At 29.9% G+C, this 16,187-nt stretch overlaps 1 protein-coding gene across 1 annotated transcript; it reads left to right on the top strand.

The window, feature by feature from the left end:
* Positions 1-14,987: 14,987 nt before the first annotated feature.
* Positions 14,988-15,845, top strand: LOC133800362 (uncharacterized). Its single transcript, XM_062238321.1, has one exon. The coding sequence runs from the start codon at positions 14,988-14,990 to the stop codon at positions 15,843-15,845; it is 858 nt and encodes a 285-aa protein (XP_062094305.1).
* Positions 15,846-16,187: the final 342 nt, after the last annotated feature.

Genomic DNA, 16,187 nt, shown 5'->3' with positions numbered 1-16,187 from the left:
ATACAAAGATAGGTAACCTCATAAAAATTCCTCATCTTATTATATCCTTAAAATTTTGTGCAAAATATTATCGTTTCAAATTTAAAATAATTTGACACTATTCCTAGTGTAATATTGTCAATTTAAATTACTTTTTGTACTATCGAAAGAGATGGCCTATTTAATGAAAATGTCATTTGAACATGATTTCAATGATATTTTTGGACTTATTAATCACCCAAAAAAAAATATTACAGGAAAAATTAACTCTTATTTAAGAAAGGAATTACATCAAGCTTGACCACGAGTTAATGTTCAATTTTCATTTATATTTTACCGTAATATAGTGCCGTAAAAAATTATCAATATCAGTGATTTTGACATACCAACATAGGTGAATTCGCTAAGAATAAACTGGGTCTATAGATCTGAATAAAAAAAAATGAAGTGTTTGAATTTTTTATAAAACAAAAAAAAATAGCAATTTGTAGAACATTAAACCCAACTAATATTCAAACAGGAATATTAAGGCAGTTAACATTATTCAAATACAAATCTTAAGTAAAAGAGTCATATAAGTAATTAATACATAGTGCCACTATATAATAATCGAAACAATATACTGAAGATCCAAATGAATCCACTAGATAATAATCGAAACAATATACTGAAAATCCAAATGAATCCACTGCGAACTCACTCTCAACCTTATAACATGATCAATAAATAAATAAATTCCCAAACAATTATTAAATCGCACGTTATGATATCGAACATCTTGATCAGCAGCCTCCTCCTCCTCCCCCACCACCGCATCCGCCACCAGCACCGCCGCCACCACAAGCACTTCCACCACCAGTAGTAGTGGCTGCAGCAGCACCTGTCATAATAGAAATACCATGATGACGATGACGACGACCACCAGTAGTAGCACTGGAATGATTATTCCGTTTCTTCGGCCCTTGGCTCCATGCGCAACCCATGCCAAAAAAAACTAGTACGTACTCTCTTAATATATATGACTTGTAGTCTTTAGTACTTTATATATATATCGCACTCTTCTTAACCTCAATATATATATTTATAGCTTTTCCAATGTGTTGATAACAATTACACAATATATGTATATATACTAAGAACTATTTGTTTTTTATCTTAATTTTCTTCGAAACTTCTCCAGACATGTTTTCGTTTTGGAGTTTAGAAAAGTAAAAAGCGTGAGCGTGTGTAAATTATACTCGATATTCTCTTTTTTTCACGATTGAAAGTTGACTATTATCATTTGCTCCACACGTATATAGTGGATATTATTTGGTCGGTCCACGCACAAATGTATAATCAACAACATTTTCTTGATCAATAATATAGTACATTGCATCTTAAACATCCCGGTAGCCGGTAATATTCAAATAATCGATTCATAGGGTAAACGTCAAATTTATTGTCATTAATTCTGATACCAAATGATGATAATGTTATTAATTAAAACTAGTGGAGATCTCTGTTCTGAAGCACGCTCTTATATTTATGTTTCTGGAAGTACGTAGATTTTTGTAATTTTAAGGTGGTTAAATACAGAGGAAATTACATTTTATATAGGATTTTTAATAGAGTGTGCAAAAATATGGCTTTTTTTAAAAAAAAATTCACTTTCATGGGTTTATTGTCCTATATTTTTATATAAAAGTTGGTTTATGCCATAGTTTTACTCTTAATCAAATTTAGAAGGGTATGTTTGTAATTTAATTATTATTTTTTTAGGTTATTTGTTTTTTATATTGTTTTTATATTACTATTTTTATATTAAATTTTTCCTTGGTTGTTTTGCAATTTTTTTTTTTTTTTTGTAATATGAATTGTTTTTAAAATTATTATTTATTTATTATAAACATGTTTTTTTAAGATTGTACATTTTTTTTTTCAAATCCTGTGTAGGGTAACCAGTTACTTGATTGATCATAAAAAAAAATCCTAAAGCTAGGTTAAATAACATGCACCAAGAGGGATAACCAGTTATCCTAAGATGAGTAACTTTCTGTCATAAGAGGGGTAACCAGTTACCTAAGAGGGATGACGAGTTACTCATATTAAATATGAAAAGAAACATCAAATTTGAAGGAAAAATTGGAAGAACACTTCATTAAAAAAGGAAGAAGAAGTAACTATGATTTTAGTAACATAAGTAACTAGTTACCATAAAGAAACCATAAATATACACACACCAGAACGTCAAAGTAACTAGTTATCCTCATAAATATACACACAAAGAATGTGAAGGTAACCAGTTACCCATTCACGTTTTCATATTTTTATTAGTTTTCTTTCCAAATTTTGGTAATCCAATAAGTGTTACAGTAAAAAGAAAATGCTGAAAAAATTGATTTGAATTTTTTTTACATATAGTGGAAAAAACTATAAAAAAAAATTACAATAATAAAAGATAATAAATAAAAAAAATAGTAGAATAATTATGTAATGTTAAAATATATGTGTGAAAAAAAAAAAGAAAAAAAAAGAAATAGAATTAGAAAAGAATAAGTACAAAAATGAAAGAAAAAAAACAAAAGAAATGATGAATGAAAAAAAATAGATGAATAAATAAGAATGAAAAGAAGAAGAAGAAAAATAATGGAAAAATGAAAAGAAAAAAAATATGAATGAAAAAATTGGTAGAAAAAAATGGAAGAAGAAGAAAAAGCTCATATGTGTGAAAAAAGGAAAAAAAATAGAATGAGAAAATAATAAATACAAAAATGAAGAAAAAATAGAATGAAAAAAACTGAAAAAATCTGAAAAAAAAAACAATACAAATAAAAGAAAAAAAAATAGATAAATGAATAAAAGAAGAAGAAGAATGAAAAAATGGAAAGAAAAAAAGATGAAGGAAAAAATTGGTAGAAAAAAAAAAAAGAAAAAGGAAAAAATTGAAGAAAAAAAAAAGAAAAAATAATAAAAAAATGATGGAAAAAAATAAAAATAAAAATAAAAATAAAATTATTTTCAAAATCAAAGAAAACATAACTATGATAAAAAAATGTGATATTTTCATATTTTAATTAGCTACTAATTGTGTTTCTCATACTTTAACTTTTTCTCTAATAAATTTCTCATACAAATTAAGAAAAGTATAACTCTCATATTTTTTGCACATTGATGATATAAAAGCCATATTTTTTTAAAATTCCCTTAAATATAAATATAGGATGTTGATAGTAGGGCCCACGTAGTCAATTTGGACCCTCATTTGGTCCAGTCACGAATGAAACAATGGACTGATTACAAAGCCCACGATATAGACATTCAGCAAAAAGACACCCAGTTGGAATTGCAAGCAGAGAACGAACGAAATAGAGAGAGCAGGGGAGAAGTCAAGATGGATGAAAGACTTCATTATGGCTGAGCAACATTGAATGAGAGAATCCCAAGAGCAACCACTTTTCGGTTACACCCACTTTCATTTCTTTTTCTTAACAATTATATTATAAGGGTAAAGTATGTAAATCACTACAAGAAAATTGATTTTTAGCTACCAAATATTATTGGTAGTAAAAATACCAAATTTTAGTAGTGAAATGTCTTAGTAATAAATTATGACCAAATAAGACCAAATATTTCTACTATCAAAATATTTAGTAGTTAGTTTTCCGATTTAGTAACCAATAATTTTTGGTAGCGTAATATTAATTTTTTTGCTACCAATTTAGCTACTTTTTTTTCTTTGGTAGCAAAATTATATTTTTTAGCAACCAATTTTTAGCTACTATTTTTTTTTTTTGCAAATTTAATTTTTTTTAGCTACCAATTTTGCTATCATATTTATTTAGTAGCAAAATATTATTTTTTAACTACCCATTTAGCTACTATTTGTCTTTAGTTAGCAAAATAATTTGTTTAGCTACCACTTTATTTAGATAGAAATTATGTTTTTAGCACCAACTTTTAACTTTAATATTTAATTCCAAAATAATATTTGTTTGCCACTAATTTTTTATAGTAAAATATACTTAATATTTTCTAGAGTTTTTACACTAATTATTTGAATTGTAGCAAATAAAGTATAATATTTTCTATGAAGAAATCTCGCATGTATCTCATTACATAATAACCGCATTCGACATTCGATGGTTGTTTAGGACATTGCATATTTATATAGACATGTAAAAGCCCTTCAATTTTTCAAATAATTGTAAAATACAACTTAAAAAATTATTATATATTATGATATATCTAAATAGCTACTTACCTCTATGGATTTCTATATAATACCACCTTCTCTTGGAATCCTATTGTTGAAGCATTGTAGTAGTCAAAAACCCTAAAAAATAAATAAGTTATCATCAAAACTACTAAATAAAATTTAATTTGATGGTTTTACAAAATTAATATATAATATTATTAACTTACATCGTAATAAAGTTTGTAACATCATTGTGTGGAGGTTTTCCAATTGGTTCGAGCCAGAAGCATGTATCATGCAATAGATCAGCTATTACTAGCCCCCAATGATAGCTATTGATTACATAAATAAATTTTTATTATTATTATTATTATTATATTTTATAGCAAAAATAGTCATTTAAATTAATCTAACCATATATTAATAGGGAGCAAGGAAAGTTGCATTGACTATGCTCATACTAATCGGTCTGCTATTAATTCTGCATTTTTTAGTATATTGGAACCCACCAAAGAAGCCCAAGTTGGATTAAAAAAAATGAAAATATTGTCCTCGATTTGACTTTTCCACCATTTGATGTAAGATCTTAAATATTATAATGTTACCAATTAAAATAATGTTATCAAGAGCATGATGTAAAAGTCATAAGAAAATTTTCATACCTAATATAAAAGGATATACAGGGAGCTTCAATTTCCACTGTTGTGCCGAAATGAATTACATCCCCAGGTGCAATATACAAATCTTCATCATAGCCCAAAATGTTGTGATCAATTTTAATACAAATGTTGTTTAAAGGATCATAGAATTGAACACTTAGCAATATAGCTTTTATGCTCTTGGGAATGTTCTTAGGTATATCAAACTTAATTGGAGACTTTTGCACATTCTTTGAACTTGTTGTACCTTTTTTAGATGCCATGTATGAAGATGAGTGTTCATTTTTTTTTTCCATATTGTTGATTGCCTAAAAACATTATTCATTAAACAATAATTACTTATAAGTAATAGAAAAAATATTCAAAAAAATTGAACTAAATAATTTTTTTATTATCTCATAATCGGCAAAAATGATTAAGTGTTTCGGCCAAGGAACAAAACTTTCGACAACATCTTTTACAAAGATTAAATCATCACGGACGGGGATAGGGAGATGAGTTTTTTCATTAAAACATTCAAGTAGATGTACTCGTACATTGTCTTTTGCCAATTTTCTTCCATGTAATTCTGTGCAAGCTACAATGTGACCAATAGCAACCATATCACCATCTTCAAATTTTAATCTATACTTTTTTACCTACAAAAAAAATTCAAATAAATATAAAAATTATAGCAGTATTATTATTATAAATTTAAAAATTAATAAAACCATTGATGGTGGCATCGTCGATTGTTGTGCCGGATTTGAATCAATTTGTTGATTTGTCTCTTTATTTGAAGGTGATTGCAAATCACGTTCTTCCAAGAATTTTCTTTGTAATAATTTAAACCGCTTGTCCACTTTTTCTTGAATATATTTTTCAATAACGTCATCTTTTTCACTGGTAAAATCTTTGATGATTTTTTCTAATTTCTCAAAGCCTTGATCTTCATGCTCTTTAGATTTAGACGATAACTCGGTTGATAACTTTTTTCCAATACAGGTCCAAAACCTCTTAACCAGCCATATTTATCTTCACCTAGAACCTGTTTATAAATAGCAGCTTCGTCCACCATTATTAATGTTCCATCTTCAAGTTGATCATGTTGTAACTCAATCATCTCTTTCTATAAAGATAAAAGAACCATGCTATATGTTTAGATCAAATGTAAATAGTCGAGAAAATATTGGTAACTTATAGGAAATATGATTGCTCTGCTTCTTTGTGAATCCATATGTTATTTTTTATATGGTGGGTTTTTTTTTTAAATGTTTCAATCTCTCCAGCTTTAAAAGAACCTGGTTGTCCTTCATCTATATCTATTGTATGTTTTGATTTTTGTAATAATTAGTGGAATTTTTTTTTTAACTTAAGTATAGTAAATTAATATTGGCAACACTGAAAAATATTTACCTCCTCGTATAAGTATAGAGTAAATTATTTACTTCCTCCGGCATGCATATAAGACACTTTCGATCTATTTTTTGAGCTTGCCCGTATACTTTTTCTCCAAAAAAAATTAACATTAATATTTTCTTAAAAAATAAAAATAAAATAAAATGTATATGAACTAGATAGACATTATGACACCTTCCACTCATCATTGGAGAAACAGTTGGTGCACATCAATTTCCAATTTGAATCTCTTATACTATTTAATATCACGCCTATAAACCAAAATTAGAATGATACCAGGATTAAGAGTTCGGCTCATGAACTAAATATACAATTAAACATCTCTAAACATGCAAAAAGTTTAATCATGCATTATTATTAGGCATATTGATTTAACGATGCAGAGCTAACCATTAATTACAGGATTTATTAAAAGGTCATTTTTGCAAAGTAATTGTCACTACAATTTTCCATTTATACAAAATCTACTCATAAAAAGATAGTATATGCTGCTTATAAAATAGAATTAAAATTATCAGCTTCAACATGAATACAAAATGATTACTGTTTGGCATGTAGATCCCAATATGGTTTTGGTGATACAACACATGCAACAACATTATGGCTAAAGTTAAAGACTAATTTCCTCAAATTACAAACTTAGGTTTCGTACCTCAAGAACATCAAATACTAATTTTAGTTCCACTTTCTCCGTCGTACATTCACCGACAGAACCCCCGATCGCACCGTGTCTGTTGCACAATCAACCCAGAAAAAATTAGAAAAAATAATGAGACTCGGTTTTCTTTCAAGAGAAGAGAGTTAAAAATGGCAAAGAGAGAAGAGAGTTTTGAAAACAGTACTAACACAGATTTTGTACCTCAGTAACTTCAATAGCTTAGTTTAGGTGGAATGTCTTCATGCATCGTTTGTTTGATGAAGAACCAAAGCTTTTTTAAAAAAGTAGAAAGTGAGTATAATGTTTGTGTTTCAGACTAAGAAAAGGAGAGGTATCAAAGAGAAGAAAATGAGAAATTTTTCTTTGAAACAATGGGTGGGAAGGTGACCAATTGTCAAAGTCCATCAATTGCACTATTAAACATAAGCCATACCCCTACTAAAGTAGACTGTAACTACAAAATACTGTCAGATGAACAACTTCTTTTGCAGAATATTCCCCAGTTGTTGGATCATTAATCCAACTTTCAATGTTCCATATTAATTCAGTTTTCTTGACCTTCCATTGTTGGATCATTACAATCCAAATCAACGGCTCAGATCAAAAGGTGGAATGTCTTCCGCCTTCGTACCAAGCGAGACGGAATGGAGATCTATTATTTAAACTATTATACTAATATATATATATGATTTATGGCTTTATCTCATACGAAATGAGCACATCCTTGGTCGTGAGACTAGAGAGATTTTTTTGTAGTCAATAAAAATGATAGGTGAATCGTACAAAAATTCAAGTAGTACTATTAAAGAGTCAAGTTTTGTTATTGATGTTTTTCTCTTATTGTTTTCATTTTATTGAATAGTATCGAATCAGAATTTTACAGTCAAGCGTGATTGGATAACACAAAGATAGGTAACCTCATAAAAAGTCATCATCTTATTATATCCTTATAAATTTTTGCAGAATATTATAGTTTCAATATAAAATTATTTAACACTGTTCCTAGTGTAATATTGTCAATTTAAATTACTTTTTGTGCTATCAAAAGAGTTGGCCTATTTGATAAAAATGTCATTTGAACATGATTTCAATGGTATTTTTGGACTTATTAATCACCCAAAAAAAATATTACAAGCAAAATTAACTCTTATTTAATAAAGGAAAAGCTCATAAAATTACATCAAGCTTGACTACGAGTTAATGTTCAATTTTCGTTTATATTTTACTGTAATATTGTGGCAGAAAAAATTATCTATATCAGCACTTTTTACATACCAACAGGGGCGGACCCAACTAAGGACAAGATGGGTATATAGACCTGAGTAAAAAAAATGAAATGTTTGAATTCTTTATAAAACAAAAAAAAAAGAGCAATTTGTAGACCATTAGACACAATTAATATTGGAACAGAAAAAGAGCATACTTAACCATCTATCCAATAACATTGTTTGTTATGATTAGTTATAATTAATATTTAATTCTATGCAAAAACGTTTATAGTACTAAAAAAAAATGAGAAATACAAAATTTCACATTGTTTTTAGAGTTAATTAAATTTTCTCTATTTATCATCTATATAATCATCCCATTCGATTTTATCTAAATAAAAGTACTTCTTTGAGACTTTTATAGTTTTATAAATATCATTTTTTAACTTTTCAGCTAATTTTAAATTGATAAAATAATCTAAAAAATTAATAATCGAAGAAATATTCACAGTTAATCACTTGAAAAAAATGTGTTCTTTATTTATTTGATATTTTTATCAAATTAGATAATTATATTGATATATGTAATTATAATTTATATATGTATGCATATTAACAAATTATATATAAAAATTTGTGCTATATTTATTTAATATTTGTAATTATATGTATGGAATGCATAGCTACAAATTATATAAATGTAGAAACTCAAAAATTAATTTATTAAGCTAAGATTGTATGACATTGTGTACATTTTTAAGTAATGATTGTGATTTATTTATAGTTAATATTCACAAAAAATAGTCTTCATCGAAAAATAAAATTGCGCCACACCTAGAACGAATTCCTTGCTTCGCCACTGCATACTAGCAAAGATTTTTATACTCAATTTAACTTATAATCTTAGAAAAATGTTTTTGGTTCCGAACGTAAAATTCTTAGTCATGTAACTTAATTGGTGTATAATGCGCTATGTAGTCTGGGCTAATTCTTCTCTCCGGTTTATCCGCATGTTTAAAAAAAGAGATTTTTTCTTTAATACACAATGTTTTTTTTTACTTTTTTATGATTCTTTTTTTTTTAAATACGCACTTAAGTTTTCAAAAATATGATTTTCAAAGTTTCATAATTACGAAAATATAGTTTTTAGGAAAAACAACTAAAAAGCAATTTGAAAACAACTCACAGGACTAACAAAAAAAAATAAAAAATATATGAAATAGTATATATATATATTATAACAACTAAACATCAAAAAAAAAATCTAAATATACAACGTGAAAACAACACAAAAAAATAAAAAGACAAACGTAAAAATGTAAAAATTTCCGTAAAACCGTAAAATTGAAGAAGAAAAATGTTTGACCGTAAAAATGTAATTTTTTAGCGAAAATTAGTATTTTAAGCAAAAATCTCTTAAAAAAAATGAAAAATAATTCATGCTATACATATATTTTATATATTAATTTTATTTTTTTAAAAAAAGTCATTATTCAAAGTGTTAATTATTGTGTAAGGAATCAATCGCAAGGGTGTAATATTAAGACAGTTAACATTATTCAAATATACAAATCTTAAGTAAAAGAGTTATCTAAGTAATTAATACATATTGACACTACACTATATTATAACCGAAACAATATACTGAAGATCCAAATGAATCCACTGCGAACTCACTCTCAACCTTATAACATGATCAATAAATAAATAAATTCCCAAACAATTATTAAATCGCACGTTATGATATCGAACATCTTGATCAGCCTCCTCCTCCTCCGCCGCCACCACCGCCGCCACCACCAGTAGTAGTGGCTGCAGCAGCACCTGTCATAATAGAAATACCAAGAAGATGATGATGACGACGATGACCACCAGTAGTAGGACCGGAATGATTATTCCGTTTCTTCTGCCCTTGGCTCCATGTGCAATCCATGCCAAAAAAAACTAGTACGTACTCTCTTAATATATATGACTTGTAGTCTTTAGTACTTTATATATATATATATATATATCGCGCTCTTCTTAATCTTAATATATTTATTTATAGCAACCACATTATTTGGTAAAAGGGGATATTATTTGGTTCACACACAAATGTATAATCAACAACATTTTCTTGATCAATAATACAGAACATTGCATCTTAAACATCCCAGGTAAACGTCAAATTTATTGCCATTAATTCAGTTACCAAAACCTAGGTGGGAAGGGGACAAAATTGATGCCCCCTAGGCCCCCTCCTCTGCTTGATGTGATCATAATATTAAATGGTAACAGATATTTTTGAGTGAGTGTTGGAAAATCAGCTAGAGCTCTAACTGAGTTGTATACCATTTTATTTCATCCCAAAATCATGATTTTTCTTTTATTTATTTATTTTTTTTGGGGGGGGGGGGGGGGGGATATGGAACCCACTACTCTAAAAATTCTACATATAATCATTGACCCAGTTAGTCCCACATATTCACAAGCAAGCATAAGAGAAGCAGCCTTAAATAGAGAGTGTTGAACAGCTTCACCGCTCATATTTTTCCAAGTTTAAGGCTCTGTTTGGTAAAGGGGATGATAAAAAGAGGAAAGAAAAATGTAGAGAGAAAAAGTCAATTGAAATGAAAAAAAGAATACTTATAGGTGAGAAATTCAAATGCTATTTAGTATACTCTTATTTATTTAACATTAAAATTAAGGAGCATAAGAATAATTATAATTTATTATTATTATTTATTTGATCTCTCAGCGTAAATTAAGTTTGACAGATCAAACTCTCAAATCAATGGTGACTTGAGTCAATAATCCACATACATATAACGTCATTTAAGCCTTTCTTTTAGTCTTATTAAAAGAAGAACCAAGGACAAAAAAGATTGACTCCCCAATAAAGATAAAGAGGAGTAACTTTTGTTCCAACTTTCATTTTCACCAAAAAGCCATTGTTAATTGTTATTGTTTTTTATCTGGATAATATTCATTTTCAAACAACATAACAGAAAAGCCACTGATTAGGATGTTGATATCCAGGCCCACGTAGTCAATTTGGACCCTCATTTGGTCCAGTCACAAATGAAACAATGGGCTGATTACAAAGCCCACGAGATAAACATTCAGCAGGAAGACACTCAGCTGGAATTGCAAGCAGAGAACGAAAGAAACAAAGAGAACGAGGGAGAAGGAGCAACGCGGATAGCTAGAAAGAGCATGAAGTCAACATTGAAAGAGAGAATCCCAAGAGCAACCCACTTTAATTTCTTTTTCTTAACAATTGTATTACTGATATATAAGGGTAAAGTTTGTAAGTTGGGATCATGCTTATGAAGAATTAGGTTTCTTGAGGAGTTTTGCACTCACTCGAAAAGTGCCTATTTTCATTTCTACTGTATTAGATGTTACATACTTAAGTAATTAAGGCCGTCAGTTTTGTTTCTATCGGTAGATGTGTTTTTTGTTTTTAGCACAATTTTTTTTATATAACAGTGTACATAACACTTATACTAAGCATTCCACAAATTTTTTGAAAAATTTCGAATAACTTATGATGTCGAAAACATAGATCAAATAGTGAGATGCAAGCATGTTTTATATATATATATATATGTAAAATAGATTAGGGGTGCACAGAGGTCAGATTTTCAGGTTTCTGGTGTATCGGGTTCAGTTTCGAGTTTTGCGAGTTTTAGATTTAAAAATTACACGTCAAACCCGTCCGAATTGATTTTGTGTTTCGTATTTCAGCTTCGTACGAGACGGATTTGAGCGGGGTTCGGATTTCATTGGGCTTCTTTTCAAAATTGGGCCTTTTGTAAGCCTCGGTGATAGTTTTTTCTTGAATACTATTTTTTTCATTAAAGTTTTTACTTTTAACGTGTTTTTTTTACTAGAAAAAATTGATAGAAACTTTTAAAAGCCTAACTTTGCTTGATTGTTTTTCTTAAACTTGACGGTTTTTTTTCATACAAAAATCTCTAGACTTGATTTTAAAACAAAAATTATAGAAACATGGAAACAAAAGGACTTGATTTTGATTAATACAGTAAAGTGAATAAACTACAAAATAATATAATGAATAAATTATAGAAATTCTCTAATGTGTAAAGTCCAAAATAGAAATACAAACATAAAGTCCATATAAATACTACAACAATAAAATTAAAATGTCCATAAAGTCCAAATACAACTATAAAGAATTAAGGGAAAATACCAGTTTCGCCCTTATATTTTTCTTGAATACGCGATTGGCCCATGTGTTTTGTTAAATGACAATTCAGACCTTGTGCTTTAAAAATGGATCAAAATAATACTCTAGACCCGATTTTGGTCAAAATATTTTCAATTATATGATCAATTCTCAGGTCGTTAGTGATGCAATGAGTTTAGAGAAGTAGAAAAAGTAGTCGAGGAGCTGAGAATGAAATATTATATTTGAATTTTTTTTTACCAAAATTGGGTATAAGGTATTATTTTGACCTATTTTGTAAAACACAAGGTTCGAATTGTCATTTAACAAAACACAACAGTTGTTCGCGTATTTGAAAGTTAAAAGCATAGAAGTTACGACTTACTAAAGCTTTCAGTGATCTGCATTTATGCTAATTTGTTTTTGCCGAGTTTATTTTTTAATAAATTAATATGACTTATTATCACTACTAACAACAATTTCAAAAAACATACGATTATAGATTGCTTTTAATAAAGATAAAGGGAGTTTCTTTACATAAATATACCTATAATAAAAAATAATTACAAAAGTACCTTCACAAAATTTATTTACACATATACCATGTCACATTAATAATGGTAATATCTACCAGAAATTGAAAAGAAAAAAGAAAGTGAAAATCTAACTTCTTGAAATTTTCCATCATTTTGATTGCTTACAATGTTGATAAGATGACAATTAGTTACATTTTCATAAAAAAATTCATTTTGGTTAGCATCAATCTTATTTGTAGAAATTGGTTATCTTAAGATATATTTTGGTTACTTTCAAGCATATTTCAGAAACTAATGAGTTGTCGTATAGCATATTTTAAAATTCTTTAGGTACAGTTGTGTCTTGGGCAGCTCTTACTCCCTCCAACAACTCCAATTCTCCTCATCAACTCTCTCAATTCAAACTTGGATCACTTCCATACTTGGTATCCTTGTGAGTGTTCTTGAAGATGACCAAAGAGGATAGTGAGGCTATCAACGTGAATGGCCAAAAATGCTCAATACTTGGCCCATTTACTCAATCTAATGGTCAAAAAGACCGTTTTGCCCCTATCTTAAGTAGCCCTTTGAATTAACCCTCAAGGGCATTTTGGTCATATGCCTAAATTCCCACTATACCTCAATTTACACCCCTAATCTCCAAATTAATCAAATAATCCATCAACCACAATTATTTCCCCAATTTATTCTATTTATAAAAAAAATTCCAAAATATTTAAAATTACCAAAATACCCTTGGCTCTCCCGAACCAGGTATTTATCCCTGTTGTGACTTTCTGCTAAAATTGCTCAAGAGGATCAACTCCTGCAGAATATCATAAATATATCCACATAATCATGTGGTCTCAGGCATATAGCACATAAAATACAAATATACCATCAACGAGTCAAAATTATGAAAATGCCTATTTTTAACAAAAGCGGGTTTTTAACCACATTTAATACATGTAATCATGCATACTCGATTATATAATAATATAATTCACACATTTCCTCCATGTGCCCTCCCGGCACGCTAATCCAACCGCTTAATCTTATTAGGAGTTTTGGGATGTTGCAGTTTAGTTTAAGAGAGCTGCAACTTAGCTGAGTGGTTCATTCTCAACAATTCTTAGGAGACCTGCAACATAACTGTGTCTCGTCCTTCTACTCCTAATCAATAAGACCATGACAGTGACAATGAATGTTTCATTAACGATGATGATGAGGATGAGCGAATGATGAGAAATAACTGCTTGAAGACATTAGTGATGACAATAGTGATCATTGGAATCCCATTAATGTAGCTTCAAGTAATGATGATAGTTTCTACTCTATGTAGTAGAGTTTTGTTTTCATATATGCAAAATTACATTGTGTTTATAAATAATAATATGTCATTATTTAGTCATCCATATGTGTGTCTTATATTAACACTAACTAATTTTTTCATATTTCAATAAATGTTTTTATTATAAAGATGCCAACAGATGTCGCACGCTCTCATGGTGGAGATGCAGGTGGTGATCCTCCCCCTGATCTTACTAGGATCCCTTCATCCTGTGAATCAAGTAATGTGATGGATCCAAAATAGGTATGTTTTAAATATTTATATCGCAAGTGCACGAATCGTTCATATAGAATAGTGATCGTGTAAGCAATGATGTCAAACCCAAATGAGTTTTCTAAATAAAAAAGAAAACTATTTTAAATCAAAATTAATAAACTCTAACCTAGCTCCAAAGATTGATGAGATTTTTGTATCAAGAACATAAAATAAAAGATAATAATAAAGATATTAAAGCAAGAAAAATAAACAAGATAGGAATTATAAACAAGTTGTAAGATAAAAATTATTAAGATAATGAAATCCATAAAATATAAGTTTAATAATATCTATAAGTACTGATAGCGTATATAAATCTATTGTTATTTTTCATAATTCTCTTTAATGTCGCTGACCATATATTTTGTATAATTAGGTAGTTCCTAATGTGCAGCCATCGTAGCTCGTAAATTAGCTATATGTGAATATATTTAGCCTAGAATCACGCTAACAATCAATGGTCAGTTTTTGTATATAGTTAGCAACATTATGTACATTACAGACAAGGGAATAATAACATCTTTTATGGTATCAGAAGCCTAAGTATCCACCTTCGCCCACCCCAGAAGTTGTCCCTTCTTTCTTTTTAATTCCTCATCTTCCTCGTCCTACTACCATGACTGACTCAAAAATTCACCTACCCACAACAGTAACTAACATCAAGTCAGCCATTCCTATTACATTAGATTTTGAATCTGCCCAGTACAATAATTGGGCCACTCTGTTCCAAATTCATGCCCGACCGAACCTTGTCATCGACCATATTATTCCACCAGCCACCACACAACCTTCTTCTCAAACTCCACCAAAAACCAATGCAGAATCGGCAGCAGAAAAGGCTCAATGGGATCGTCTTGATAACATTGTCCGTCAATGGATTTACGCAACGATATCCAATAATATCCTCAACACCATAATCGATCCCAATGACACTGCTCACGATGCTTGGAACCGTTTGGCAGACTTGTTCCAGGACAATAAAGTCTCTCGGGCTGTCATGCTTGAGAAGGAATTTACTACCACTCACTTAAGCAATTTCCCTGATGTTAACGCGTTTATACAACGACTCAAGACTCTTGCTGATCAGTTGGCCAATGTTGGAGCCAAAGTCTCAGATGCGCGCCTAGTTCTCTGTCTTCTCGGTGGCTTAACGGAGACTTATAGCAACTTTGTGACAGTCTTCCAAAATAAAAAACCTCTGTCGTCTTTTGCCACTGCATGCTCAATGATTCGTTTGGAGGAAACCACCGCAATTGAGCGTGCCAAATTGGAATCAAGTTCGAACACTGCCCTCGTTATGAATTCTAATAATTCAACTTCTGATAATGGACAACAGGATCATTCTTCTCAACATCGTAATTCAAACAACCGACCCAAGAAAACTAATTACAAGGGTCGTGGTGGCGGTAATAGCCGCAACCGCAGTGGTGGAAGAGGTGGTGCTGACAACCGCAACCAGCCGCGGCAGCAATAAAACCTGCAAAACTAGCAGTAGTGGTATTTTCCACCTTGGGTTGCATGGGCACCACAACCTTGGGCAACCCCACAGTGTCCCTATCCCACCGCTGGCTGGCAGAATATGCCTCCGCCTGCAGCAAGACAACAGGCTGTGTTGGGTCCCCGACCTTCTCAATCTTTTTATATGACGACCCTAACTTCTAGTGGGTATGCTCCTACTAATATTGAATAGACTATGCATACTCTCTCATTGAATACCCAGGATGAGAATTGGTATATGGACACCGATGCCACTTCCCACATGACCGCAAACCAAGGTACTCTCATGTCCTATTTTAATTTGAGCAAAAACAATGCA

This window comes from Humulus lupulus, chromosome 9 (genome assembly GCF_963169125.1).
Source record: "Humulus lupulus chromosome 9, drHumLupu1.1, whole genome shotgun sequence".
NCBI classification, from domain to species: domain Eukaryota; kingdom Viridiplantae; phylum Streptophyta; class Magnoliopsida; order Rosales; family Cannabaceae; genus Humulus; species Humulus lupulus.
This window is presented reverse-complemented; position numbering and strand designations above follow the sequence as displayed.